The 26,952-nt window shown below is 45.3% G+C and overlaps 1 protein-coding gene across 1 annotated transcript in view; it reads left to right on the forward strand.

Moving 5' to 3' along the window:
- Window positions 1–26,952, forward strand: part of CARD8 (caspase recruitment domain family member 8) — a 97,512-nt gene that overhangs the window by 14,172 nt on the left and 56,388 nt on the right. Inside the window, exons 3-6 of the mRNA XM_029617376.1 lie at window positions 6,328–6,448; window positions 7,513–7,755; window positions 14,776–14,807; window positions 25,145–25,192. Coding sequence (XP_029473236.1) covers window positions 6,328–6,448; window positions 7,513–7,755; window positions 14,776–14,807; window positions 25,145–25,192 — 444 coding nt within the window. The remainder of the gene's footprint in view (window positions 1–6,327; window positions 6,449–7,512; window positions 7,756–14,775; window positions 14,808–25,144; window positions 25,193–26,952) is intronic.

Here is a 26,952-nt window from a genome sequence, read left to right on the forward strand (position 1 = left end):
CGTTCCTGTCTTGTCCCAGTGCTCCTGCCTTCCTGCGTTCCAGTCTTGTCCCAGTGCTCCAGCTTTCCTGCGTTCCAGTCTTGTCCCAGTGCTCCTGCTTTCCTGCATTCCAGACTTGTCCCAGTGCTCCTGCCTTCCTGCGTTCCAGACTTGTCCCAGTGCTCCTGCCTTCCTGCGTTCCAGTCTTGTCCCAGTGCTCCTGCCTTCCTGCGTTCCAGTCTAGTCCCAGTGCTCCTGCTGTCCTGCATTCCTGTCTTGTCCCAGTACTCCTGCTGTCCTGTGTTCCTGTCTTGTCCCAGTGCTCCTGCCTTCCTGTGTTCCAGTCTTGTCCCAGTGCTCCTGCCTTCCTGCGTTCCTGTCTTGTCCCAGTGCTCCTGCCTTCCTGCGTTCCAGTCTTGTCCCAGTGCTCCTGCCTTCCTGCGTTCCTGTCTTGTCCCAGTGCTCCTGCCTTCCTGCGTTCCAGTCTTGTCCCAGTGCTCCTGCCTTCCTGCGTTCCTGTCTTGTCCCAGTGCTCCTGCTTTCCTGCATTCCTGTCTTGTCCCAGTGCTCCTGCCTTCCTGCGTTCCAGTCTTGTCCCAGTGCTCCTGCTTTCCTGTTCCAGTCTTGTCCCAGTGCTCCAGCTTTCCTGCGTTCCAGTCTTGTCCCAGTGCTCCTGCTTTCCTGCGTTCCAGTCTTGTCCCAGTGCTCCTGCCTTCCTGCGTTCCAGTCTTGTCCCAGTGCTCCTTCTTTCCTGTCTTGTCCCAGTGCTCCTGCTTTCCTGCGTTCCAGTCTTGTCCCAGTGCTCCTGCTTTCCTGTTCCAGTCTTGTCCCAGTGCTCCAGCTTTCCTGCGTTCCAGTCTTGTCCCAGTGCTCCTGCTTTCCTGCGTTCCAGTCTTGTCCCAGTGCTCCTGCCTTCCTGCGTTCCAGTCTTGTCCCAGTGCTCCTTCTTTCCTGTCTTGTCCCAGTGCTCCTGCTTTCCTGCGTTCCAGTCTTGTCCCAGTGCTCCTGCCTTCCTGCGTTCCAGTCTTGTCCCAGTGCTCCTTCTTTCCTGTCTTGTCCCAGTGCTCCTGCCTTCCTGCGTTCCAGTCTTGTCCCAGTGCTCCTTCTTTCCTGTCTTGTCCCAGTGCTCCTGCTTTCCTGCGTTCCTGTCTTGTCCCAGTGCTCCTGCTTTCCTGTGTTCCAGTCTTGTCCCAGTGCTCCTGCCTTCCTATGTTCCAGTCTTGTCCCAGTGCTCCTTCTTTCCTGTCTTGTCCCAGTGCTCCTGCTTTCCTGCGTTCCAGTCTTGTCCCAGTGCTCCTGCCTTCCTGCGTTCCAGTCTTGTCCCAGTGCTCCTGCTTTCCTGTTCCAGTCTTGTCCCAGTGCTCCAGCTTTCCTGCGTTCCAGTCTTGTCCCAGTGCTCCTGCTTTCCTGCGTTCCAGTCTTGTCCCAGTGCTCCTGCCTTCCTGCGTTCCAGTCTTGTCCCAGTGCTCCTTCTTTCCTGTCTTGTCCCAGTGCTCCTGCTTTCCTGCGTTCCAGTCTTGTCCCAGTGCTCCTGCTTTCCTGTTCCAGTCTTGTCCCAGTGCTCCAGCTTTCCTGCGTTCCAGTCTTGTCCCAGTGCTCCTGCTTTCCTGCGTTCCAGTCTTGTCCCAGTGCTCCTGCCTTCCTGCGTTCCAGTCTTGTCCCAGTGCTCCTTCTTTCCTGTCTTGTCCCAGTGCTCCTGCTTTCCTGCGTTCCAGTCTTGTCCCAGTGCTCCTGCCTTCCTGCGTTCCAGTCTTGTCCCAGTGCTCCTTCTTTCCTGTCTTGTCCCAGTGCTCCTGCCTTCCTGCGTTCCAGTCTTGTCCCAGTGCTCCTTCTTTCCTGTCTTGTCCCAGTGCTCCTGCTTTCCTGCGTTCCTGTCTTGTCCCAGTGCTCCTGCTTTCCTGTGTTCCAGTCTTGTCCCAGTGCTCCTGCCTTCCTATGTTCCAGTCTTGTCCCAGTGCTCCTTCTTTCCTGTCTTGTCCCAGTGCTCCTGCTTTCCTGCGTTCCTGTCTTGTCCCAGTGCTCCTGCCTTCCTGCGTTCCAGTCTTGTCCCAGTGCTCCTTCTTTCCTGTCTTGTCCCAGTGCTCCTGCCTTCCTGCGTTCCAGTCTTGTCCCAGTGCTCCTTCTTTCCTGTCTTGTCCCAGTGCTCCTGCTTTCCTGCGTTCCAGTCTTGTCCCAGTGCTCCTGCTTTCCTGTTCCAGTCTTGTCCCAGTGCTCCAGCTTTCCTGCGTTCCAGTCTTGTCCCAGTGCTCCTGCTTTCCTGCGTTCCAGTCTTGTCCCAGTGCTCCTGCCTTCCTGCGTTCCAGTCTTGTCCCAGTGCTCCTTCTTTCCTGTCTTGTCCCAGTGCTCCTGCTTTCCTGCGTTCCAGTCTTGTCCCAGTGCTCCTGCCTTCCTGCGTTCCAGTCTTGTCCCAGTGCTCCTTCTTTCCTGTCTTGTCCCAGTGCTCCTGCCTTCCTGCGTTCCAGTCTTGTCCCAGTGCTCCTTCTTTCCTGTCTTGTCCCAGTGCTCCTGCTTTCCTGCGTTCCTGTCTTGTCCCAGTGCTCCTGCTTTCCTGTGTTCCAGTCTTGTCCCAGTGCTCCTGCCTTCCTATGTTCCAGTCTTGTCCCAGTGCTCCTTCTTTCCTGTCTTGTCCCAGTGCTCCTGCTTTCCTGCGTTCCAGTCTTGTCCCAGTGCTCCTGCCTTCCTGCGTTCCAGTCTTGTCCCAGTGCTCCTGCTTTCCTGTTCCAGTCTTGTCCCAGTGCTCCAGCTTTCCTGCGTTCCAGTCTTGTCCCAGTGCTCCTGCTTTCCTGCGTTCCAGTCTTGTCCCAGTGCTCCTGCCTTCCTGCGTTCCAGTCTTGTCCCAGTGCTCCTTCTTTCCTGTCTTGTCCCAGTGCTCCTGCTTTCCTGCGTTCCAGTCTTGTCCCAGTGCTCCTGCTTTCCTGTTCCAGTCTTGTCCCAGTGCTCCTGCTTTCCTGCGTTCCAGTCTTGTCCCAGTGCTCCTGCTTTCCTGCGTTCCAGTCTTGTCCCAGTGCTCCTGCCTTCCTGCGTTCCAGTCTTGTCCCAGTGCTCCTTCTTTCCTGTCTTGTCCCAGTGCTCCTGCTTTCCTGCGTTCCAGTCTTGTCCCAGTGCTCCTGCCTTCCTGCGTTCCAGTCTTGTCCCAGTGCTCCTTCTTTCCTGTCTTGTCCCAGTGCTCCTGCCTTCCTGCGTTCCAGTCTTGTCCCAGTGCTCCTTCTTTCCTGTCTTGTCCCAGTGCTCCTGCTTTCCTGCGTTCCTGTCTTGTCCCAGTGCTCCTGCTTTCCTGTGTTCCAGTCTTGTCCCAGTGCTCCTGCCTTCCTATGTTCCAGTCTTGTCCCAGTGCTCCTTCTTTCCTGTCTTGTCCCAGTGCTCCTGCTTTCCTGCGTTCCTGTCTTGTCCCAGTGCTCCTGCCTTCCTGCGTTCCAGTCTTGTCCCAGTGCTCCTTCTTTCCTGTCTTGTCCCAGTGCTCCTGCCTTCCTGCGTTCCAGTCTTGTCCCAGTGCTCCTTCTTTCCTGTCTTGTCCCAGTGCTCCTGCCTTCCTGCGTTCCAGTCTTGTCCCAGTGCTCCTTCTTTCCTGTCTTGTCCCAGTGCTCCTGCTTTCCTGCGTTCCAGTCTTGTCCCAGTGCTCCTGCCTTCCTGCGTTCCAGTCTTGTCCCAGTGCTCCTGCCTTCCTATGTTCCCGTGGTCCTCTGTGTTCCAGCTTCTGTCCTGATTCCTGCCCCACGTTCCTTCTCCTGTCGTACTTTCTCGGACTGATTCACGGTACTGACCACTGCCTGCCTATTGACTACATTTGACCACCGCCTAGAACTGACCTCTGCTTGTCTGTCCACGTTGACAGCCACCTGGAATTGACTTTGCTCGTCTTGACTACGCACGGACTGATCTCAGAACTGACCCTTGCTTTGGCTGACCACCCTCGGATGGATACTCTGGCTTTGATCCTTGTGCTACACTCGGATACTGTTTGCTCCTATGAAAACCAGACCAGCCTGCTTGGACACTGCCTGCGGCCTTCAACAGACTAGACCAGTAGGCACCACCTATCTCGCCTGGAGGATCTTTGTCTCCTGTTGCCTTCCTGAGATCTCCGGTGATCCTGGTTCAGGTCTAGTCCCTCCTTTCTTCACCAGCCGCGCACCTGTGCTCGTGGTGGACACACCTCTCCGCTACCTCTCCGGGAGACCCTCTGAGGCCCACCTAAGTCCAGGCGGTCCGAGTACCCAAAGGCTCAACCTGCAGAAACCCTGGATTGCTATTGGTGAAGCTCCAGCGAGCCTCTGTCTCCTTGTGTGCTCCGTCTCCTGGTGGCAGGCGCTCTCTGGGTCTGACCAGAGGGTCGTACCAATCCTGCACCGGGCCAAGGGTCCACCTCCATCGCAACAGAGTGCTTGTTCGAATAGCCATGTCTTAAGTTTCTTCTTAAATGAATGTGGGTGTGACTCGAGCCTGATGTCTAAAGGCAATGGGCCAGATTTTATAACATGCGCGTGGGCGGAGATTTGTTCACGCAACCTGGCGCAAACAAATCTCCGCCCGATTTTATAACATGCGTGCGCTGCCGCGCACGCATGTTATAAAATCCAGGGTCGACGCGCGCAGGGGGGGTGCACAATTGTGCAACCTGCGCGCGGTGAGCCGATCAGCCTGCCTCCGTTCCCTCCGAGGCCGCTCCGAAATCGGAGCGGCCTCGGAGGGAACTTTCCTTCCGCCCCCCCACACCTTCCCCTCCCTTCCCCTATCTAACCCGCCCCCAGTCCTAACTAAACTCCCCCCTGACCTTTATTGAAGAAGTTACGCCTGCCTCCGGGCAGGCGTAACTTGCGCGTACCGGCTCTCCATCCCCCGGCCCGGTGGCTGTTCCGAAGACCTCGGTCCCGCCCGTGGGCCGGCGCCCTGCCCATGGCTCCGCCCCTGGAATGCCCATTTCTTTAAACCCAGGGACTTACACCCGTCCCAGGGCTTGCGCGCGCCGAGCCTATGCAAGATAGGCTCGGCGCGCGCAGGGGGAGGCAGGGGTAGGTTTTCGGGGGTTGCACACGAATCTTATGTGCGCAACCCTCTGAAAATCTACCCCAATGTGTTCCATATTTTAGGACAGCTAAGGACAGGGCTCTGTCTCGGACAGCGTTTAAATGGGCTGATTTTGGTGATAGAATGGATAGCAGCACCTTACCAGATGATCATAAATTTCGCTGAGGAGTATGAATATGTACAGCAGCGTTCAGCCATTTGATTTTTTCACCACATATGGTTTTATGTATTAATGTCAAACATTTAAAATGAATTCTATGATGGATAGGGAGCCAATGGAGCTCTTTCAAAACCGGGGTAATGTGATCATGTTTTTTGTTGCTGGTTAAAAGCCGAGCGGCGGCATTTTGTAAAAGCTGTAAAGGGCGAATCGATGACGCGGGGAGGCCTAGTAACAGAGCATTACAGTAATCTAATTTAGAAAGTTGTAGAGCCTGAAGGACTGTTCTAAAATCGTTGAAGTGTAACAGAGGTTTTAGTTTTTTAAAAATCTGTAATTTGTAAAATCCCTCTTTTACTATGGCTTTTATGGACTTCTTAAAATTAAATTCGCTATCAAAAATGAAGCCTAAATCTCGTACTTCGTGAATAATAGTGTGATTAGATAGTGACGATTTTAATACTGATGTTATCTTATCGCTAACTTTGTTACGGATCAATAAAATTTCTGCTTTAGAATGATTTAGAGATAAAAACATCTGTTGTTGAATGGATTTGAAGTATATAGTCCACAATTTCAAAGTGTTTTCAATAGAACCTTCTATTGGACGAAGAATGTGCACGTCATCTGCATATATGAAATGTACGAGTCCTAAGCCGGCCAAGAATTTGCAAAGAGGAAACGTAAATATTGAAAAGGGTGGGAGATAAGGATGAGCCCTGAGGAACACCAAAACTAAGAATAATTGAATCAGACATGACCAAGCCTAATTTAACTTTATATGCTCTAGTCGAAAAATAAGATTTAAACCATAACAGAATAGTATCAGCAATGCAAATTTCTTTAAGTCTATCATTAGATCGTGATTAATAGTATCAAAAGCTGATGATATGTGTAATAGAATCAGCAGGGAAGATTTCCCGTTATCTAGGCCTCTTAACACGATGTCGGAAAGTGATACAAGTAATGTTTCTGTTAAAAAAATTTACGGGAGCCCAACTGAGAAGGAAAAAGTAGGTGGTTACACTCCAAATAATCCATTAATTGCTGGTTGACCACTTTTTCTAATAATTTTGATAAAAAAGGAAGTGTAGAGATAGGTCGGAAATTGGATAGGTTATCTGATTCTAAGTGAGCTTTCTTTAAAATGGGCTTCACTACAGCGCACTTCAACAAATCTGGAAATTTGCCTTCATTCAAAGAAATGTTGATGATATCCGCTAGAGAACTTGATATGATGTCTGGGACGGACTGCAGAGTTTTTATCGATATGGAGTCAATTGGGTGGGAGGCGGGATTCATCTTCTTTAGTAAGTTTGCAATTTCTACGGATGAAACATTATTAAAGACAGACCATCTCAAATTCGGGTTATTAGGCAGAGAAATCTGTTGCAATGGGGAGCAAGTTAAATTGCTAATTAGATTACAGATTTTTTCTTTAAAAAAGATAGCAAATTTGTTAGCTTTACTTTTTAAGTTTCCTAGGGGAAGGAAATGTGAATTGGTTTTAGTCAATTCAGAGACGTAAGAGAACAAGATATTGGGGGTTAAATTGAAATGTATGTATTTTCTCAGAATAAAAGTCTTGTTTAGATGAATTGATCTTGGATCTATACTTACTAAGGGCAGATCTGTAATGTGCAAGTGAGGATGAATTTGGAAGTTTGCGCCATTTTCTTTCATGACGGCGCAAACTCTGTTTTAAAGATTTTAATTCTGGTGTAAACCAGGGTGCTTTATGTTTTGAAAATGGATAAATCCATTTCTTAATCAAGGTTCTCCTAAAGTGCCTAATGGGCCTACAGGATCCAGCAAACTTGCCAAATGTAACTGCTGGTATCAAGCTTCACATTTTGCCACTGAAGGGGGCTTTGTTTAAAACAAAAGAGTATTGTCCCCATAAAGTAAACTTCATGTTATTGGTGCTCCTACCATCTTAGTACCCCGGAGAATGCCACCCTGGCTGAATTAACAGCTTGGTACTAAAGCATGTGTAGCAGAGTTAAAATAGAAATATCTGTGCCTCATACTTCTTTGAAAACCATAGAATAAAGTACTGGATAGACTGCACCCCCACACTGCATGTGTGCATCTGTCCCCCTGCTCTAGTAGGGTCGTGCAAACATGCATAGCCCGGATAGTAGGGTCACACGTCTATGATGCTGACCCCAAGGTATAGGATACCTTTTATTCCACCAGGCAAAATCCATTAGACCTAGACGGCTGAGTCTTACATTTTGAAAAACAAACAAACAAAAAAAAAAGCTCCTTATGTGTCCGTGATGTCCCCGTTTCTGGATATCATGGCACAGCCCGATAACAGTTCTTCTTCCTCTTCCTCCCAGCAGAGAGGAGGGGCGCCCTTCCCTTGCATCTCTTTCATCGGGTGGCTGGGCGGGAAGGAAGCACGCGCCACCCCCCCGGAGCAGCGGAGGAAAACGCTTTCGCTTCGCGCTGCCTGCAGCCTGCAAGCGGGAACAAGGGCTTCACCCGAGGAGGAGGAGGAAGAAGCAGCAGCAGCAGCAGCAGCAGCAGCGGCGGCGGAGCAGGATGAGTAGCAGCGACGGCGCGGGAAGCAGAAAGGGAGCCAGGTGAGCGGCGCGAGGAGAGGCGCGCGGCCAGGCGCTGTGCCCGTCCGGGGAGCGCCTCGTGCACGGCGCGAGGAGAGGCGCGCGGCCATGCGCTGTGCCTGCCTGGGGAGAGCCAGGTGAGCGGCGCGAGGAGAGGCGCGTGGCCAGGCGCTGTGCCTGCCCGGGGAGCGCCTCGTGCACGGCGCGAGGAGAGGCGCGCGGCCATGCGCTGTGCCTGCCCGGGGAGCGCCTCGTGCACGGCGCGCGACGAGGGGCGGGATGCGAGGCTGCACGGGTCTTGTTTAGAAGAAGAAGAAGTGCGCGCAGCAGGAGGGGAGGGGGGAGACGGCGCCTTGGACTGATCACCTGGCCCGGGACTCGAACGGAGGCTCCTGCGGCTTTTAAAGGGCGCTTATTGGCGTTCGCCGCTTGCGCCCTTGGCCTCGTAACCCATTGAGGAATAAACGGGCGCCCGGAGGCTTTCTAGCACGGAAAAGAATAAGCGGCCGCTGCAGTGCTTAGCGAGGGCGGCGTGGATTTGGGGCGGGGGCGCAGGTGGGGGGTGTGGCTGAGAGGGCGGGGGGTGTCGGTTTCCGGGGCCCTGTGCATCCTCGAGGAGAGGGGGGACAGGGGCCCTCTGCATCCCCCCCCTCCCCCTCGCGAGCTAAGCCTCGGGTTCCCGGTCTGCAGCTCCCTTTGTTCCAGAGGTGGGAGAGAAGAAGGGGGGTTTCAAGCTGCCCGAGCCCCTCAGCTGTTGTGTCTGCTGCTCCTTCCTGGGTGTTTGCCCTCATTAAACACGGACTCCTTTTAACATTTTCGCTTGATACCGTGATCCTTGCAGACGGGATGGGCAGATGCTGCATAATTAGTTACAGCGCTTCTGCAAACATGAGCTGGACAGCTGCCAAGGAGAAGGAGAAAACATAATATTATTCTTCAGTGGCAATTGGGTAAACAGACACCGAGAGATGAAGTGGCTTCGGCTACTCGTGTACTGATGTTCTCAGTGGAAAAGGCATTTGCTGAGATGTTAGAATACATGACCATAGGATCCATGACCTTGAAACCAGCACCCCTTGCTGTTCTATAGAAATAGCTCTGCTGATTTTAATTGCATAAAATAAACTTCATGTTGTTGGTGCTCCTGAACATAACAGGTTACATCTGTTTATTTATTTGTCACCTAACAGAAGCTCAAGGCAGTGAACATTAAGAAAAACAAAATCTTACATTATCAAAATAGCAATAACACCAAAGCAAAAGAAAACAGCCACCACATTATGACACCATTAAAACATAATAACAGCCAACCCCCAAAATACAGATTGAAAATTATATCACCTGTGTGAAAACTCCAGTAAAAAGATGGGCTGTAAAACGTTTATGAAACCTTAAATAATTTCTCTCCAAATGTTGTTCCTTTGACAGAGGTTTCGGTCATAATATCCATGGGCACCTATAAATGCCCATGCTGTAATTCAGGCACATTTGAACTCTCTGGGAGATCTTTATTGAGGATTATGTGAAATAGCCATCAAATTAAGAGAACCTGGAAAATTCCAAAAAATACAATTTTAAGTGGAGTCTAGACCCGTGGAATCTAAAGATCAAAGATTGCCCCTCCTCTCACTATGTTTTTTTTAACAAGTAATATGATTTCCTTGTGCTTAAAAGTTTATATTTCTAAGATCTTGTAGGATACTATCCAGAGTCCCTCTGTCAGTCCAACTGGCACAATGTAAACAGAAAGGCAGCCACCATCAGGACAGAGGAATATGTCAACTCAAAAAAAAAAAAGGGTCTGGAAAAGGGAGTTCCTTGAGAGACTGATAGCTCACTCACATGCTACTGTCTGACAGATTAGAATGTTTGATGTTTTAAATGGATGTTATAAATGATAAGTCACTGAAGTATGTGAGAGAGATGACAGGGGATATAATGAAGTGTATCAAAAATTTAGCATTGTCAGTAATAGACTATTAATATAGAAACATAGAAATGATGGCAGAAGAAACCTTCAGGCAGCAAAACACTGCACGGAGCGGCAGTAGCCACAGAGGCATTCACAGAGCGGGATGCCAGTGGCCAGTGTTTGGTGTTCCGCCTTCACGGAGGGCTGCCATCTAAAAACAAAAACAAAAACAAAAAACAAACAAAGCAGGGGTGGGTAAGAGTAGGGGGCAGGGGTGTGGCCTGCTTGTTGCAGCAGTTGCTACCCCTGATTGAGTTGGATGTTCACCGGGATGCGGATACGGCGCTGCTCTCTAAATTGGTGGTGGGGTGGAGGGGAATTAGGGCTGGAGGGTACTGGAAGCCAATAGTGACGGGTGGGAGGGAGAAAAAGGGGGGGGGGGGGAAATGGATAAACTGCGTGGCTTGCTGGGCAGACTGGATGGGCCGTTTGGTCGTCTTCTGCCGTCGTTTCTATGTAAGAAGACCAAACGACCCATCCAGTCTGCCCAGCAAGTTTTGCACTTTTTTTTTCTCATTCTTATCTGTTACTCTTGGCTCTTAGTAATCTTTTGATTCTATTTCCCTTCCACCCCCACCATTAATGTAGAGAGCAGTGTTGGAACTGCCTCTAAGTGTAATATTTAGCTTAATTAGTTAGGGGTAGTAACCGCCGCAATAAGCAAGCTATACCCATGCTTATTTGTTTACCCAGACTAAATAATTCAGACCTTGTTGGTTGTTGTCTGTATATAGATCTACTTTTCTTCATTTCCCCTGCCGTTGAAGCAGAGAGTTATGCTGGATATGCATTGAAAGTGAAGTATCTGACTTTCTCCCCTGCCGTTGAAGCAGAGAGCTATGCTAGATATGTGTGAAGTATCAGTCTTTCTCCCCTGCCGTAGAAGCAGAGAGTTATGCTGGATATGCAAGCAGAGAGCTATGCTGGATATGCAAGTCTTTTCTCTCATTAGTAATTAGAATCCTATACACTCTTGATTAATCAGTTGTAAATTGATTTGCTCCTGAAAATGTTTGTTCTATATTCATTTTTGGTATTTTGCAATGGAGATTTATCCGATTATTGATCTTGAGTGGTCTCATCTATCTGTTAAGCTGCTTTGCTTTGTAGGGTTCCTGAAACCAGGGGATCCAGCCATTCCTCTGCCCTACAAATGATGTTATGTCTGCTTAACATTCAGAGCTTTCAAATATGCTGATTTAAAGATCCAGTGGTTATCAATCAAACATTTATGAAAGAAATGCTCAAATAAGGATGATGACGTTATCTGCAAAGGTTTATGTAAAAGCTTTGCCTCTCCCACACACCCAGACTTCAGTTAAGTCACTCCTGCAAGGCTGAAGGCTTCATAAGATGCACATAGGGAACCCAATTTTAGTTTAGGGCTGAAGTCCATGTGCATATGCAGACTTTAGTTCTAATTTTCAAAACAATCTGACGTATATCTGCTTTGAAAATTAGCAGGATTGCACGTACCTTTGCACTGCACAAGCGTACATTTACACATGCTAGGGAGCAGATGTAAATGCTCATGCAGAGTTGAAAGTAAGCAAATAAATGCTTTCACAGCCCTAGCTCCTCCTCCTGGAATGCCTCTTTGCAGTACACGTAAAAGTGCACATGAAATCACTTCCATGTGTACATTTGCGCTTACAAGCCCAGGGGTCATTTTCAGAAAGTCTCAGAATCTGAAATCTAGCAATTCTACAAAGCATAATGGAAAGTTATTTGAATTATTTCACTTGGAACCAAAACCAAAGCACTCTTACGTGTACTGCAAAGAGGCATTCCAGGGGGAGGAGTTAGGGCTGTGAAAACATGTATATGCTTACTTTTAGCACTGGAAAGTATGCACATAAATATTTGCATGAGCATTTATATCTGCTCCCTAGCAGATATAAATACTCATGCATTAGCAGGATTGCATGTACCTTTGCTGTGCAAAGGTACATGCAATCCTGCTAATTTCCAGAGCAGACTTACATGTGTAAGATTGCTTTGAAAATTTGAAGTCTGCATATGCAAAGTACACACAGACTTTAGCCCTAAGCACACTGTTATAAAATTGGGTTCCCTATGTGCATCTTGTACAGCTTTCAGCCTTGCAGGAGTGACTTAACTGCCTCAGGATGCAAGCAAGTTTATAAACTTTATAAATCTGGAGAGAGTTGTGTTGGTAAACCTGTCTGGAATTATTTACGTTTTGATTGAGAAAAACTGAAGCCACAAATAATAGCAGTTTCTTTTTTTTTTTGTATATAAAAGTTTTATTGTCAATCAAAGCTACAACATAGCAGAAAAACAACAAAAACCTTGAACATGTATCAGAACCCGAATACTAATGAAATCGTGGATTTTTTAAAACATATACAGGTGAATTTTCAAAGGAGCTACTCATGTAAATGGAACATTCTATCTTAGCATTTTTCAAAAGCCATTTATGAACATAAAGTGTGCTTACTTGAGTAAATCCTATGGACAATTCAATGGTATATTTTGTAGCAATTTTCAAAAGCTCACTTACATGGGCAAAGTGCATTTGCACACGAAAAACTCATTTTAAGCATATAAATGCTTCTAAAAATCAAGCCCTTAATCTCTCTCCCTCCCTCTCTCTCTCGCTCGCTCTCTCTCTCTATATATATATAATTCTTAATAATTACTTAGAAAATAGCCACTGCTATTACTAGCAATGGTAACATGGAATAGACTTAGTTTTTGGGTACTTGCCAGGTTCTTATGGCCTGGATTAGCCACTGTTGGAAACAGGATGCTGGGCTTGATGGACCCTTGGTCTGACCCAGTATAGCATGTTCTTATGTATCCAAAGGAAATTTAGGACATCGTGATCAGTAATAATATATCCAATCAAAAAGGAAACACAAAAGTGGAAATTCCTCTGATCTAATGCTTTATAGCCCATAATAATGGAGACTCCATTATTCAGACGGACAAGGAAAAAGAAAAATTATGTAATCAGAAAAGAGACCCTAACCACTAAATATGTGATGATCAACCCTTTCTCATTGAGAAGATGTGGTAATCTGCACATCTGCAGTTTTTAGACTTGTCCTAGACTTGCTTCTAGAAACAAAAAAATTCAAATGTGTGGGATCATAGAAAACATATCTGACCTCATTCAACTTGATACATTTGCAAGCAAAACAAAAAAATAAACCGAGTGCCAAGAGTCAAGGTCTGTTGGCACATCAAAAGAAATTGCATCTTTCCTGAATAAATATGAGGATGTCTGGAAAATTAGAACTCTTTTTCCCCCATCAATTGGTCTTCAACATCCAGTCCCAGTCTGTGTAGAAAACATAGGAGACTGGGAAGAGTAGATGCCACAACATCTTCCTCTATTGATCTTTCCAGCATCTGGATTAAGATCCAAGCTATCAAGAGATATCTGCTCCCCCTTCACCCGCCCCATGGCCTTGTCTTCACATCTCCCTAGAGGTAAATAATATAAATCTACAGCACCTTGGTAAGATAACCTTTAAACATATCTCATTATCATGGAGAGGTTACGGAAGACTGAGGGAGGTTAAAGAGTTTCACATTCAGCTGTCTGCTAGCATGCTGCAAGTTCTCGGCTCTCAAACGAAGGGCCAGGTTATCCTTAGCCAAGGATTAAAACTCAGAAACCTGAGATTACACCTGAAATATTTTTCAAAACCTAGTCCTAAAGAATAGTGCCATAAGAAGCAGATTTGGATTGCAATTCTTTCACCTATGAGTGATGGACTGCTCCATGCTATTTGTTTATTTATTTTAATAGACCACTATCTACGGTAACGCACGAAGCGGTTTACAAGGTGCACACATAATAATTTAAAACAAAGCATTAAAATAATGCAATAAGTTGTGACATGCAAAACTAAAACATCAGACACTCCTGGTGGAAACAAAAAACCCCATTCTGAGTCCAAGGTGATGGTTTGTGGCTTTGTGAAGTCACTGCATTTGGCAGCAGATGTTCTGGTAGCAGTTGGGGGAGATCCTTACCAGATAGTCCTTGGGTCTGGCCTCCTTCCACTTTGGGGAGGAGCGACTGGTTTCCCCGTAATCTCCTTCCCTGCTCTCCTTTCCTGCTCGCCATGCTGCCGTCCTCCAGGTTCCCTCCTCCTCAAAACGATGATTGTGCCGAACATCTCTCCCCTTCTGCGGCAATCAACATCGGGGTTATTTCCAGTGAGGCTGTTGTGAGAGCGTTGGCAGATTTTATGCTTCCAGGCACAGGAGGGACGTCACTCCCTGGGGCAGAGCTAGAACTCAAGCTCCAGATAGTATATTTATAAGAATCTGGGACTTCTATTTTATTTCTTCTCCTTCTCCTGTTTTCTTTTTCGGTTTAATAAAAAGCTTTATGAAACATCCATGGTAATATTTATATGTGACCTTCAGAGTGAGGAAACACCCAAAGATGAGATTTGTAATTGTTTATATCTCTTGAATTGTGATTGCAAATATGAGTAGTTCTGTGTTATAAGTGGTTTTTGTAATAATCAGTCATCAGTTTGAAATCAGTTGAACGATCTTTTAGGTTTATTTATTTTATTTATTTATATAGTTGTTTTTATATACCGACATTCATTGGAGTATATCACATCGGTTTACATTATAACTGTTGGAAATAGTAAGATTAAGGTGTCTTACTATTGATACATTGTAACATTGTGAAACATTAAAAAACTTAAAAACTAAGGTGACTTATTAATACATTATTACATATATTAATTGCCTCAGGATTTCACTATCACACTGTTTGCTGTTTGCTAGTATGACATTGTTCTTGTTTAAATCTGATTAATGAGTTGTAATTGTTTGATTGCATCAGGCTTTTTTTTTAATTTATTTAGTTGTTTCTAGTTCTGTATGAGTTGTAGCATGTTTGTTTGTATTGCTAGCTTCATGACTTGCCTTTGAACCTCACATCTATAATTAACAGTAATTGGAGTTAGTAAAGTTGGTCTTGGAGCATGGTCATGCCCTGGGGTTTATGTTTGAGAGGAATTGCTTAATGCCTGCAGTGACTGTATTCATACTTTGGATGTATTGTCTTTCAGTGGAGAAGATGTGTGCTGCCTGGAACAAAAAGGTAATTCAATGTCTTTGTGTGATGGCATTTTCTTATTAATACTGATGAAATAGGGTGTGTTCTAAATGCTGTAAAACCCATTATAGCTGTTAGTCCAATATTTTAAATAATTTTTTAAAATTATTAAACTGCTGCCATTGGTTGCACTATTCTGTGAGTTTTTAACTGTCAGTGAATGCCCTGTGAATCTGACATCTGCTTGGCCAGTGTTAATATTTCAAGCTCTAGAATGCTTGACAGGTGGGTGATAAATATTTTATATAAATTTAAATAAATGATGGGCAGGGGAAAATAAATTATCTACAAATTATCACCTCCATGACTGAATGGAACATCTTTTTATTGATAAATACTTTACCTTTAAAACAAGTTTTGAGATCATCATTGCTTTTTGTTTCATGCGATTAGTGGCATCAGTGTTTTTCCTACCTTTTCCTGCATCTTTTCTCACTAAGGGCCTCATCTTCTAAAGTATCGCAGGCCTGCGATACTTTAGAAGATGAGGGGTGGGGGCCGAAACGGGGGGCGGGCCTGCGCTAGCCGGCAGCGATCGCACCGTCGCGGTGCGATCGCTGCCGGTTTCGCACCCAATAGCGCCACCATAGGAGGTGTAGCTATTGGAAGCGAAATAAGCAGCGAAAAGGCCCTTACCTTTTCGCTGTGCGCGCCGTCGTCGCGGAGTCGGCCCCGGTGATGCCCCGACGACTCCTCTTCCGGGGCCGACTCTGCCCCTATTTTGGTATCGCACGCGAAAAGGGACATTTCACGTGTGAAACGTCCCTTGCCGCGTGCGATACGTTTGGAAAATAAGACCCTAAAAAAAAAAAAAAAGTTTTTCACTGATGCATTGTGGAACACTGTATTGGCAATTTCCCCCTATAGTCATCAAAATGCTATAATATTTGCATCAGTTTATTGGGGGGGGGGGGGGGAAGAGGACCAGCTTGTAACTCGAGGTGAGGTTTTAGTGGTGGTGTAGGTTTTGGGGTCAGTTTTACATGCACAGTGAGACATACAGAAAGCACAGTGCACATCAGTGAAGATTTGACGTCATTTGGGGTGAGGAAAGTCACACAAAGATGAGATTTCTATAATGTTTTCTCGCCCTAGGTTGTGAGACTTTCCTCACTCCAAATGACGTCAGATCTTCACTGAGGTGTACTGTGCTGTTCGTAAGTCTCACTCTGCATGTAAAACTGGCCCCAAAACCCTATACCACCACCAAAACCTCACCTCGAGTTACTAGCTGGCCCTCCTATAGTGATATAAATAGTTGACGACTATCCCCCTCATGTCACCCAGGCAGAGAGTCCATCAAGCTAGGTTGAGAGAACATTTTACAAATCTCATCTTTGGGTGAGTTTCCTCACTCCGAGGGTCATCAAATCTTCACAAGAGAGCACTGTTCTGTTCGTACATCTCACATTGAATGTCAAAGTTGCCCCTAACCCCTACAATAATACCTAAACCTCTCGAGTTACTAGGTGGGCCTCCCATAGAGATATAAATACTTATCTAGAGTCAGGACATTATGGCTAGGTGCTCTCTCTCTCTCTCTCTCTTAAACAGGTAAGTAAGTAAGATTTATCCGGATAAGTGGAGGACATCTGCTATGAGCACATATTTGTGCTCCTATTTTAATAATTCAATTTAATAATTGCCACTTGTCAGCTTTTATGTGTGTAAATTTTCAAATTTTATAACATGCACATATGAAGTTCACCAGTTTGCCCAGGCTATTTTTACTAGCAAATTTATTTGCGCACCATTAGTTGTGCATGTATATTTCAGCACTTGTACTGATATGTACTATCTCCCTAATTTTAAATAGCCCACTCATGTAAATCTTGGAGATACGCATGTGACCGGGCCGTGCGCAAGTAAGAAAACAAAAAAAAAAAAGAAAATCTAGAGTAGTTAGATTGGGTTTAGTGGTTGGGGAGGAGAGGAGAGGGAAAAAGAGAGGAAGGCTAGGTAATTTCCCTCCCAGTCTGCTCCTTAATTGGACTGGAAGGGAACTAGGAAAGGCCTTCTCACGTCACTGCGCATTGTTTTTTAAAATCCCCCCCTCCCCCGCAAGAGGCCACCTGTCCAGATATTAAAATCTGGCACACATGCAAATCATATTTTATAACATACACACACTCATTTTTAGGCACACAACTCTTGAAATGTATCTATAAGGTTGCATCTGAGTTAATGGAGGATGACGTGAATTGCCCATGGTTACAGGAGCATTAGTGGGATTTGAACCCTGGCTTCTCTGGCTCTCAGCCTACTGCTCTAACCAGTGGACTGCTCCTATTTAGGTGACAGTAAACAATGTAAAGTAGCTCATTAACTGTGTGATCATAAAACTGCATCACTAGCTTTGTATAAACTTTAACTGCACCTTAGTGAGGTGTACGTAAAGTTCTTGTGAAAAATTTCCTAGAAATAAATATGCACACTATTTTGCTCCCATGCTTATATGCATATAATCCCAATAGAAAGATAGCTTGCACTAAATCAAACATGGTGTACACAAGTTTGTGTTGTTTATTACATCCACCTTAAAGTTTGGAAAAAATTGTTTAGGATGGGAATATGGGAAATGAATGGCATTTCTTTATATTTATATTTTACCTTATTTATATACAAGTATGTACTAGTGCTGAAGAGAAAATAAAAAGCATGCATCATGACTTCAGGATTCAGTTAGCCTATGTGTGTGCATTGCCTAAAAATTAATTTACTCTCCAATATGCAGAGTGGTAGGAATTGTACAAGCATGAGTGGAAGATATAGTAAAAAAAAATGGTAAGATTACCACTTGCTGGAAGCTTTCACTTTGGGATATGGAAAATCACTGGCTGTTGTTTTATGTGTTTTATGGGCCATGGGCAGCCGTCCAGGCATTGCTTTTTTCCCTGACACATTAAAAATGTATGTTAGGCAGCATAATAACAAGTAAGGAGCAGTTAATGTTACTCAATTCTAAGAAGACAAGTTATTCCTTTGAGTATAATTTTATTATAATTTTGGAGCCTATTGATAATATATTTAAGTTACTTCATGTATTATATATGTTTTCTTATTTTTGTAGTTTTCTACTCTGTTGAGCAGTTCTTTGTTTTATGTAAACCGGAGTGATTTGTAGTCCCTACAAGAACTTCGGTATATAAAAATTAAAAATAAATAAATAAAAATAAATAAGTTGTGTTTTGCAAGACTGTAATTTAATGTTTTATTTTGTAACCCACCTTGAATATTCCTTGGACAGGTGGGATAGACATTTAAATAAATAAACAATACCAGTTTCTAAAATCTCTAGGTTTTATACTCTCTTTAAGAGTTGTCATATTATTTTTAGGTATAACTTTATATTCCTTTCTCTACACTGCTCTCTTGATTTTTTTTTTTTAGCCACAAATGCAATGTCTTTTCTACATCTGGAATGGTCCCCTTGAAAGAGTGTTAGTACTGCTTTATGAATTGATTAATAGTATTAGAGCAGGTGATTGGGGATTATTTTAAAATGACTATTTATAGTTTTTATTATGAGCTTACTTAACCACACCAAAACAAATAAGGCACTTTTAGGTATGAAGCCCTATTGTGCATTACTGAACATGTAGAAAGTAATCTTGATTTTTTTTTCTCAGTAACTGGCCATCACAACTTCCCAGTTGCCGGTTACATCTGTAATGAGCCACTATCTGTAGAGATCAGATAGTTCAGTTTGCTTCTGAATTTCCACATGGCAATCTACTTTTGTTACAAGACATCGCAAGGTCTATGAAGGCTGAATCTTGAAATGTTTACTCAGTAATGAGGAAGCATTTAATATTCGTGAAAAAGGTATAATGTCAAAAAGCAAAATTTGAAAAGTCCCAAAAGAAAAGGAGGATAAGATGGAAAATCCAGCAACCCAGTGTGATGGTCCTTACAAAACTGATGGGTAGTATCTTTTGGCACTGAACACAAAGGTGGATTTTTGTTGTTGAAAAATTGTAATAACACAATATTAATACATTGCATGGAATAATCAAGTTCTTCAAAGAGATTCCAGCTAGGAAAAGAGCTGAGAGCAGCAGCATCAAACTTTTATTATTTCCATGCTTTTCTCTTCCTCTCCCTTGAGGAGCATTATCTTTGTGCCTGGAAAAAGGAAAGAGCAGAGTTTAAAACACAGATGACAATGTCAGCAAGGCAGAGAAGCGGAGAAAGAAAAATGGTCATTTGTTTTGTTTTTTTTAAGAAGAACTGGACAGGAACAGTTTACTTTTTAGATGTTGATTTGTTGCAGCTTTTGAAAAAGAAAAACAAGAAGAAATCAAGACCCAGAGGGCTAAGATTGGAGAATGAAGGGTGAAATTGTGGTAATAAGAGCAGACACTGAAAGACACTGAAGAAAAATCCATAGAATAGGGAGATTGTTTTATATACTGTAAGCTGCTCTAGGCATTATAATGGAGAAAAGCATCAATAAATAATAAGCAGAAGGTTGGACAAAGCTGGATTAGGGATAGGGACAGAGATCTTGGGGAGCAAGGTTAAGGACACGAGAAGAAATTGAAGGTGTTAGACCAAGGTAGCAAGTAGAGAAACAACAACAAAGAGGGGAGAAGAGATTGGACAAATGAGAACTTGCAAGATAAGACTTGTGAGGTATCAATGGATGACAGCAAAATTGGGGGGGGGGGGGGGGAGAGGGCAGGGAGTTGTATCCCCCCCATCCCCATACACTCTCCCTCACACACATACAAACACCCCCACACATACAATGACCCCATCCCATGCACAGCCCCACCCCCCCACACGCACCCTAATACTGACCATCCTACACACACATGCATGCACACACACACACACACACACAAACTCATCCCTAACTCCTCAACTCCCCCCACATATGTGTTCCCAACTCCACCCCCACACACCTCCACCTGCCCAGCCACTCCCTGACATGCACCGCCCACCTGCCCAGCCACTCCCCACCATATGCACACACCTTCAGTTATTTCCCAGCACTCATCAGTCATACCAACCCCTTAACAGGCACACACAATCTACCTGGGAGGAGAAGAGGGGTGGAGGATGAAAGTAAGAGAGTATGAGGGGGAGAGTGCTCATATACCCTCCTAGCTCACTCTCCTGCAGACATACAGACACACACCCATCCCTAATGTTATTCACACCAAGCCCATGATACACATACATTCTCTTACAATACCCCCACACACGGGGGAGGTGGAATCCGTGGAGATTGCAAGGGGGAACTGATCCATCCACTGATACACACCCCCTCCCTCTCACCGTCCTACAAAACACACATATGGAGGAGGAGGAGGGGGGGGGGGGGAAATAGGGAGGGCCGTGGCGGAGAGGGTGAAAGTGCACATTCACTTACACACACAGGGGAAGAGAGAGAGGGGAGAGGAAAATGGAGTGGGGTCCCCTCCCCCAACACACGCACACTCTCCACTCACCTCTCAATAGCACCTTCCCCCCACTTACAACCGCAGCACATACACACAATTCCCAGGCAGGTGGGGGAGGAGGTGAGTAGGGGAAGAACATGGAGTGGGCAAGGAGGGAAAGTGCCTGTGCACTACACACCACACACACAGCTCACACCCCCACATTAACAGCACCTACCACTGACATTAACACCTACGTGCACTACGCACCACACACAGCTCGCACCCCCACATTAACAGCACACACCAACGACATTAACACCTACGTGCACTACGCACCACACACAGCTCACACCCCCACATTAACAGCACACACCAACGATACTAACACCTACGTGCACTACACACCACACACCACTCACACCCCCACATTAACAGCACACACCAACGATACTAACACCTACGTGCACTACGCACCACACACAGCTCACACCCCCACATTAACAGCACACACCAACGATACTAACACCTACGTGCACTACGCACCACACACAGCTCGCACCCCCACATTAACAGCACACACCAACGACATTAACACCTACGTGCACTACGCACCACACACAGCTCACACCCCCACATTAACAGCACACACCAACGATACTAACACCTACGTGCACTACACACCACACACCACTCACACCCCCACATTAACAGCACACACCAACGATACTAACACCTACGTGCACTACGCACCACACACAGCTCACACCCCCACATTAACAGCACACACCAACGATACTAACACCTACGTGCACTACGCACCACACACAGCTCGCACCCCCACATTAACAGCACACACCAACGACATTAACACCTACGTGCACTACGCACCACACACAGCTCACACCCCCACATTAACAGCACACACCAACGATACTAACACCTACGTGCACTACGCACCACACACACAGCTCACACCCCCACATTAACAGCACACACCAACGATACTAACACCTACGTGCACTACGCACCACACACAGCTCACACCCCCACATTAACAGCACACACCAACGACATTAACACCTACGTGCACTACGCACCACACGCACCGCTCACACCCCCACATTAACAGCACACACCAACGACATTAACACCTACGTGCACTACGCACCACACGCACCGCTCACACCCCCACATTAACAGCACACACCAACGACATTAACACCTACGTGCACTACGCACCACACACACAGCTCACACCCCCACATTAACAGCACACACCAACGACATTAACACCTACGTGCACTACGCACCACACACACAGCTCACACCCCCACATTAACAGCACACACCAACGACATTAACACCTACGTGCACTACGCACCACACACAGCTCACACCCCCACATTAACAGCACACACCAACGACATTAACACCTACGTGCACTACGCACCACACACAGCTCACACTCCCACATTAACAGCACACACCAACGACATTAACACCCACGTGCACTACGCACCACACACACAGCTCACACCCCCACATTAACAGCACACACCAACGACATTAACACCTACGTGCACTACGCACCACACACAGCTCACACTCCCACATTAACAGTACACACCAACGACATTAACACCCACGTGCACTACGCACCACACACCACACACACAGCTCACACCCCCACATTAACAGCACACACCAACGACATTAACACCCACGTGCACTACGCACCACACACACAGCTCACACCCCCACATTAACAGCACACACCAACGACATTAACACCCACGTGCACTACGCACCACACACAGCTCACACCCCCACATTAACAGCACACACCAACGACATTAACACCCACGTGCACTACGCACCACACACAGCTCACACCCCCACATTAACAGCACACACCAACGACATTAACACCTACGTGCACTACGCACCACACACAGCTCACACCCCCACATTAACAGCACACACCAACGACATTAACACCTACGTGCACTACGCACCACACACAGCTCACACCCCCACATTAACAGCACACACCAACGACATTAACACCTACGTGCACTACGCACCACACACAGCTCACACCCCCACATTAACAGCACACACCAACGACATTAACACCTACGTGCACTACGCACCACACACAGCTCACACCCCCACATTAACAGCACACACCAACGACATTAACACCTACGTGCACTACGCCCCACACACAGCTCACACCCCCACATTAACAGCACACACCAACGACATTAACACCTACGTGCACTACGCACCACACACAGCTCACACCCCCACATTAACAGCACACACCAACGACATTAACACCTACGTGCACTACGCACCACACACAGCTCACACCCCCACATTAACAGCACACACCGACATTAACACCTACGTGCACTACGCACCACACACAGCTCACACCCCCACATTAACAGCACACACCAACGACATTAACACCTACGTGCACTACGCCCCACACACAGCTCACACCCCCACATTAACAGCACACACCAACGACATTAACACATACATGCACCTCACCCATCACCCCAGTTGCACCCCCATCCCTGCCACCACCACCCACAATCCCCTACTTTCACACCCTCTATCATCCTGACCCATACCCTTCAGCACTGAACACTCCCCCCCACTCAACTGCCCCCATTCCTTCACCTCCAACAGAGACCATGCAAGACAGGTAATGTAAACATCTAGCTCACGGAGTCATAAAACTCGCCTTCTGACGTCGCCATGCAAATGATCACTCTCTCTTTTTTGGGGGGGTTCCCTTAACATCCACGCACAATCAGTCAAGGGGGGAAAAAAGGAGGGGTGAGCTAAAGAATTCTATAGCACTGTCCCCGCCCTTCCTATCATTAAAAGTCACTTGCCCTGCCCAGCTTGCATTTTCTGCCTAGGCATCGGCAAGGAATCTAGAGGGTCCACTGGCAGGGTTGGCAAGCGAAGTGAGCAGGGACACAGCCCCTAGTATTTGAAAATATCTGTCTCATCTTTTAAAGGACTGTTAGATTATGGTGATTTGGTAGTAAAGACGATTCTCCCCCTCTCTGTTTATATATTGTAGATGTGTGTGTATGTACATACATATTGGATCCAGTATGTATCCAGAAAATCCACTGTAGACATTCAGTTTCTGTTGTACACTGTATAAAGACTAATTTCTTAATCACAGTAGCTTTTTAGAGAGTGTCGATTTTAAGCATCTCATAAAAGGAACTAAGGCTTTAATAAAGGAACATGAAACAATCTTGCTAGACATCCTCACAACAATTGATGCTGTTTTCCTGTTTAGACATGATTAGTAATGACACTGAAGAGAAAGTAGATAATAATATTTGATAATGAGAATTGAAACCTTTTTATCTACTGATAAAAGCTTCTTACAATCCATTATACTCAACCAGCTGTTTAGAAATATCCAATGCACATTTTGGAAAGGATACCTCCAGAATATTGTACATATTAAGCAGAGCTGAATCCATTAAAAACTGAAAGCTTTACTGAAAGTCCAGTATAATTAAGAGTATAAATGAAATGCTGCAGACTGAAAGCTAACTGCATGTCCATCATTTTTATTTTTTAGTTTTGCAGGAATGGTACTGAGGCTGGGAGCTCTGCAGCAGGGCTCCTTCCAGGGCCCTGCATCATGGGTTATAAATCCAGCCACTAGGTGGTGCTCTTGATGGGGGGACCAACGCAAATTGTAGTCCACTGAATTGAATTCAGTAGATATTTTATTTTGTCCTACGCTGCAGCCAGTCCTTCAGCTTAAAGACCAGGAATTAGATATACAAACGTTGCCAGTTGACTGACATGAGCCTTATTTCGTAGCAAAGCTGTCTCAAGGGGGCAACAGTAGGCAACAAATATCGTCAGGTGCTTAAAGAATTTAAACAACTTGAAAGGCTGCCATTCAAGCTGTTTAAATTCCTTAAGCACCCGATGCTACTTGTTGCCTACAGTTGCCCCCTTGAGACAGCTTTGCTATGAAATATGGCTCATGTCGGTCAACTGGCAACGTTTGTATAACTACTATCTGGTCTTTAAGCTGAAAATTGGCTGCAGCATAGAATAAAATAAAATATCTATTTAATTTAATTCAGTGGACTACAGTTTGCTTTGCTACAGCTCCAGTATTTGCTAATGTATGGTTTGGGGATGCTGCCAGATCTTCTTCTTTTGCTATTAGTGGGGTGCCATGACTCCCTTTCCCCCAGGTACTGCCCGTGTGACCACTGCCTCCTTTGTATCTCCAGCCCTGGCCAATGCAGTATACGGAGGCCCAGATCTGGGAATCAAACCTAGGACTTGATCTGGGAACTGGACCAGGAACCTTCCATATGGTAGCAATCAGCACTTACACTGAACCATTGGGTTGGCTCAAAATGGCTATCATTTGAAATTCTGTAGGCCCACCTTGGATTGCTTGATTCACTGTTGCATGAGCTGTTGTATCCAGGGTTCAATTTGAACACAAGTTTGTAGCCTGCAAGCAGTATTGCAGTGCCAAGTAGGTATAAATAGGTAAAAGTTTAATGCTTATGAAGCTGAACCTATGGTTTCCAAGACTCAGAAAGACTCCCCTGTCTCCAGTTTTAAAGCAGAAAGTGTTGGGTTAAATTTTAATGACTTACTAGCAGTAGTATCTTTATTAGCCACAAATATCATTGTGACAAAGGAGGATCCTGACTTTAAGAAAATAAACATCTGAGCTGCCTCTTAGCTTTGCAAGGAAAACAGAATACAAGTTGTAAAACATGCACTTATAGAGTTCTTGTGATATAAGAATGAGCACTGGCCAGCTTTTTTTGCAACAGTCTAAAGTATGTATTGAAACCCCAACAAATACATGCAATTTTAACCCATGTCCTCCTGTTTTATCGCTTTTAGAAAATAGCTCTTCAGAGTCTGAAGATACCCAGGAAGAATGCCAGTGTGGTAAGTAATAACATGACATGAAGATCCATATCGTCACTGCTTTAGTTCTGTTGAACTGAAGAATACCAAGTGTTTTAAAATGTTTAGAGAGTCCATGCTAGGTCCTGATAACATGGAGTCTGGTTAAGGAAAAGGGTCCGACTTATCTGAAGTTTCCTGCTAGTCACAGAACGGCTAACTGTGCGCACATCCTCTGTAATAAACCGTAGAGTATGAAAATCTGTTCTGTTTCCTAGGCCGTTTTACATTCCACTGCCTGAAAATGGAAGGAAATGTCAGGTGAACGTAGTAATTTATGTAACTGCTAAATCTCATAGGTGCTTTCCTAAGAACGTAACATGCTCTCATTTTGTGAAAATACTTTGCAGCGGTTACCGTCTAGACTTCAGCACATAAGTCTATCATTCCACATCTTTGCACAATTACAAGGGGTCATTTTCAAAGCCACTGACAAACACAGTCTGTGTGGTACAGGTGTGTGCAGAATTTTCTGCTGTGCAGGGTGTTTCAAAATTGCCCTCCTTATATATATATATATATTTTATTTTTTTTTTGCATGAATTTTAAAATATTTTTCGGTTGCTGTGAGTTTGTATGAGATCTAAGTAAAAAGAAAGCTGAGCACATACATTATTTACTATTATTAAGATTGGGGCATTTAATTTTGTTATTAGTCTATGTCCTTATTAATGGGCCTATTTATTAAGCTGTGAAATCACAATGACATTCAGTATCGGAAAACAGCATGCGGTATTTATTAATTAACACACATTACTTTCTGCTCCTTGCGTGTTATTTGCTGATTTCACATCCAGTTCTACATAAGTAAAATAGTAATGAGCTGCATCACGTACAGAGGCATGCAAAGCAACTCATTGTTATAGATACTGAATAACTTGGTGCTTAGTAGAGATGCACATGCATTTGAAACAAAAATGTAAAATTTGACAAATAAGCCCATTTTCATTTAATTTCCAGCACTCGGAAACAATTTTAAAAAAATGAATAATTTTGGCAGTTTTTCATTTTTAGGAAATAGTGTGCCCTATTTACTAATAAGGTGCGTTATTTCTTGAAAATGAAAAACCACGAAAAAAAACAAAAAAATTAAGACCTCAAAAATGAGAAATGAACAAAAAAAAATCTCTGAAAATAAAATAAAACGATGATAAAAAATGTTGTGTGCACATCCCTAGTTTGCAGTCAGTTTCACAAGCCATGCTATTCTGGGAAAGTTAACTAGACTAAGAAGCGAGGTTAAATTCCTCCACGCATCACCAGGCTAAGGTGCTTTAAAAGGGCGACAAGTCTCTGTAAGAAGCCTTCCACCCCCTCCCTTCCAAATTCCCTGCTTCTCTGTGGGAGTAAAGTGCATGTCCTGGTGCCTTTTATTAAGCCTCATCCCTGCCCCTTTGTAAAATTATCCCCTGGGGATTGCCCCTCGATGCCCTTCCCTATATTCAGTGGTGAAGAAAGGGTGCGGGAGTGATCCCCAGTCCCTCCCACCCTGCCAAGCTGTAATATAAAAAGGCACTGGCTCGCTCGTGGCTCCCGCCATTTTGTATTCTGCCATCAGTGGAGCAGGAGCAATTGAGGATCACGTTTGCCTCTTTCCTTCAGTGCCAATTATGGGATATGCTGGGGGGAGGTTTGGGAGGGTAAGGGGGCAACCTGGAGGGTGGGGTTGGAGTCCCCAGAGTAGATCTTAATAAAAGGCACATTTGTAAACATTTACGTGGTAGTGGTGGTGGGAATCTTTG

This window comes from Rhinatrema bivittatum, chromosome 9, assembly GCF_901001135.1.
Source record: "Rhinatrema bivittatum chromosome 9, aRhiBiv1.1, whole genome shotgun sequence".
NCBI lineage: Eukaryota > Metazoa > Chordata > Amphibia > Gymnophiona > Rhinatrematidae > Rhinatrema > Rhinatrema bivittatum.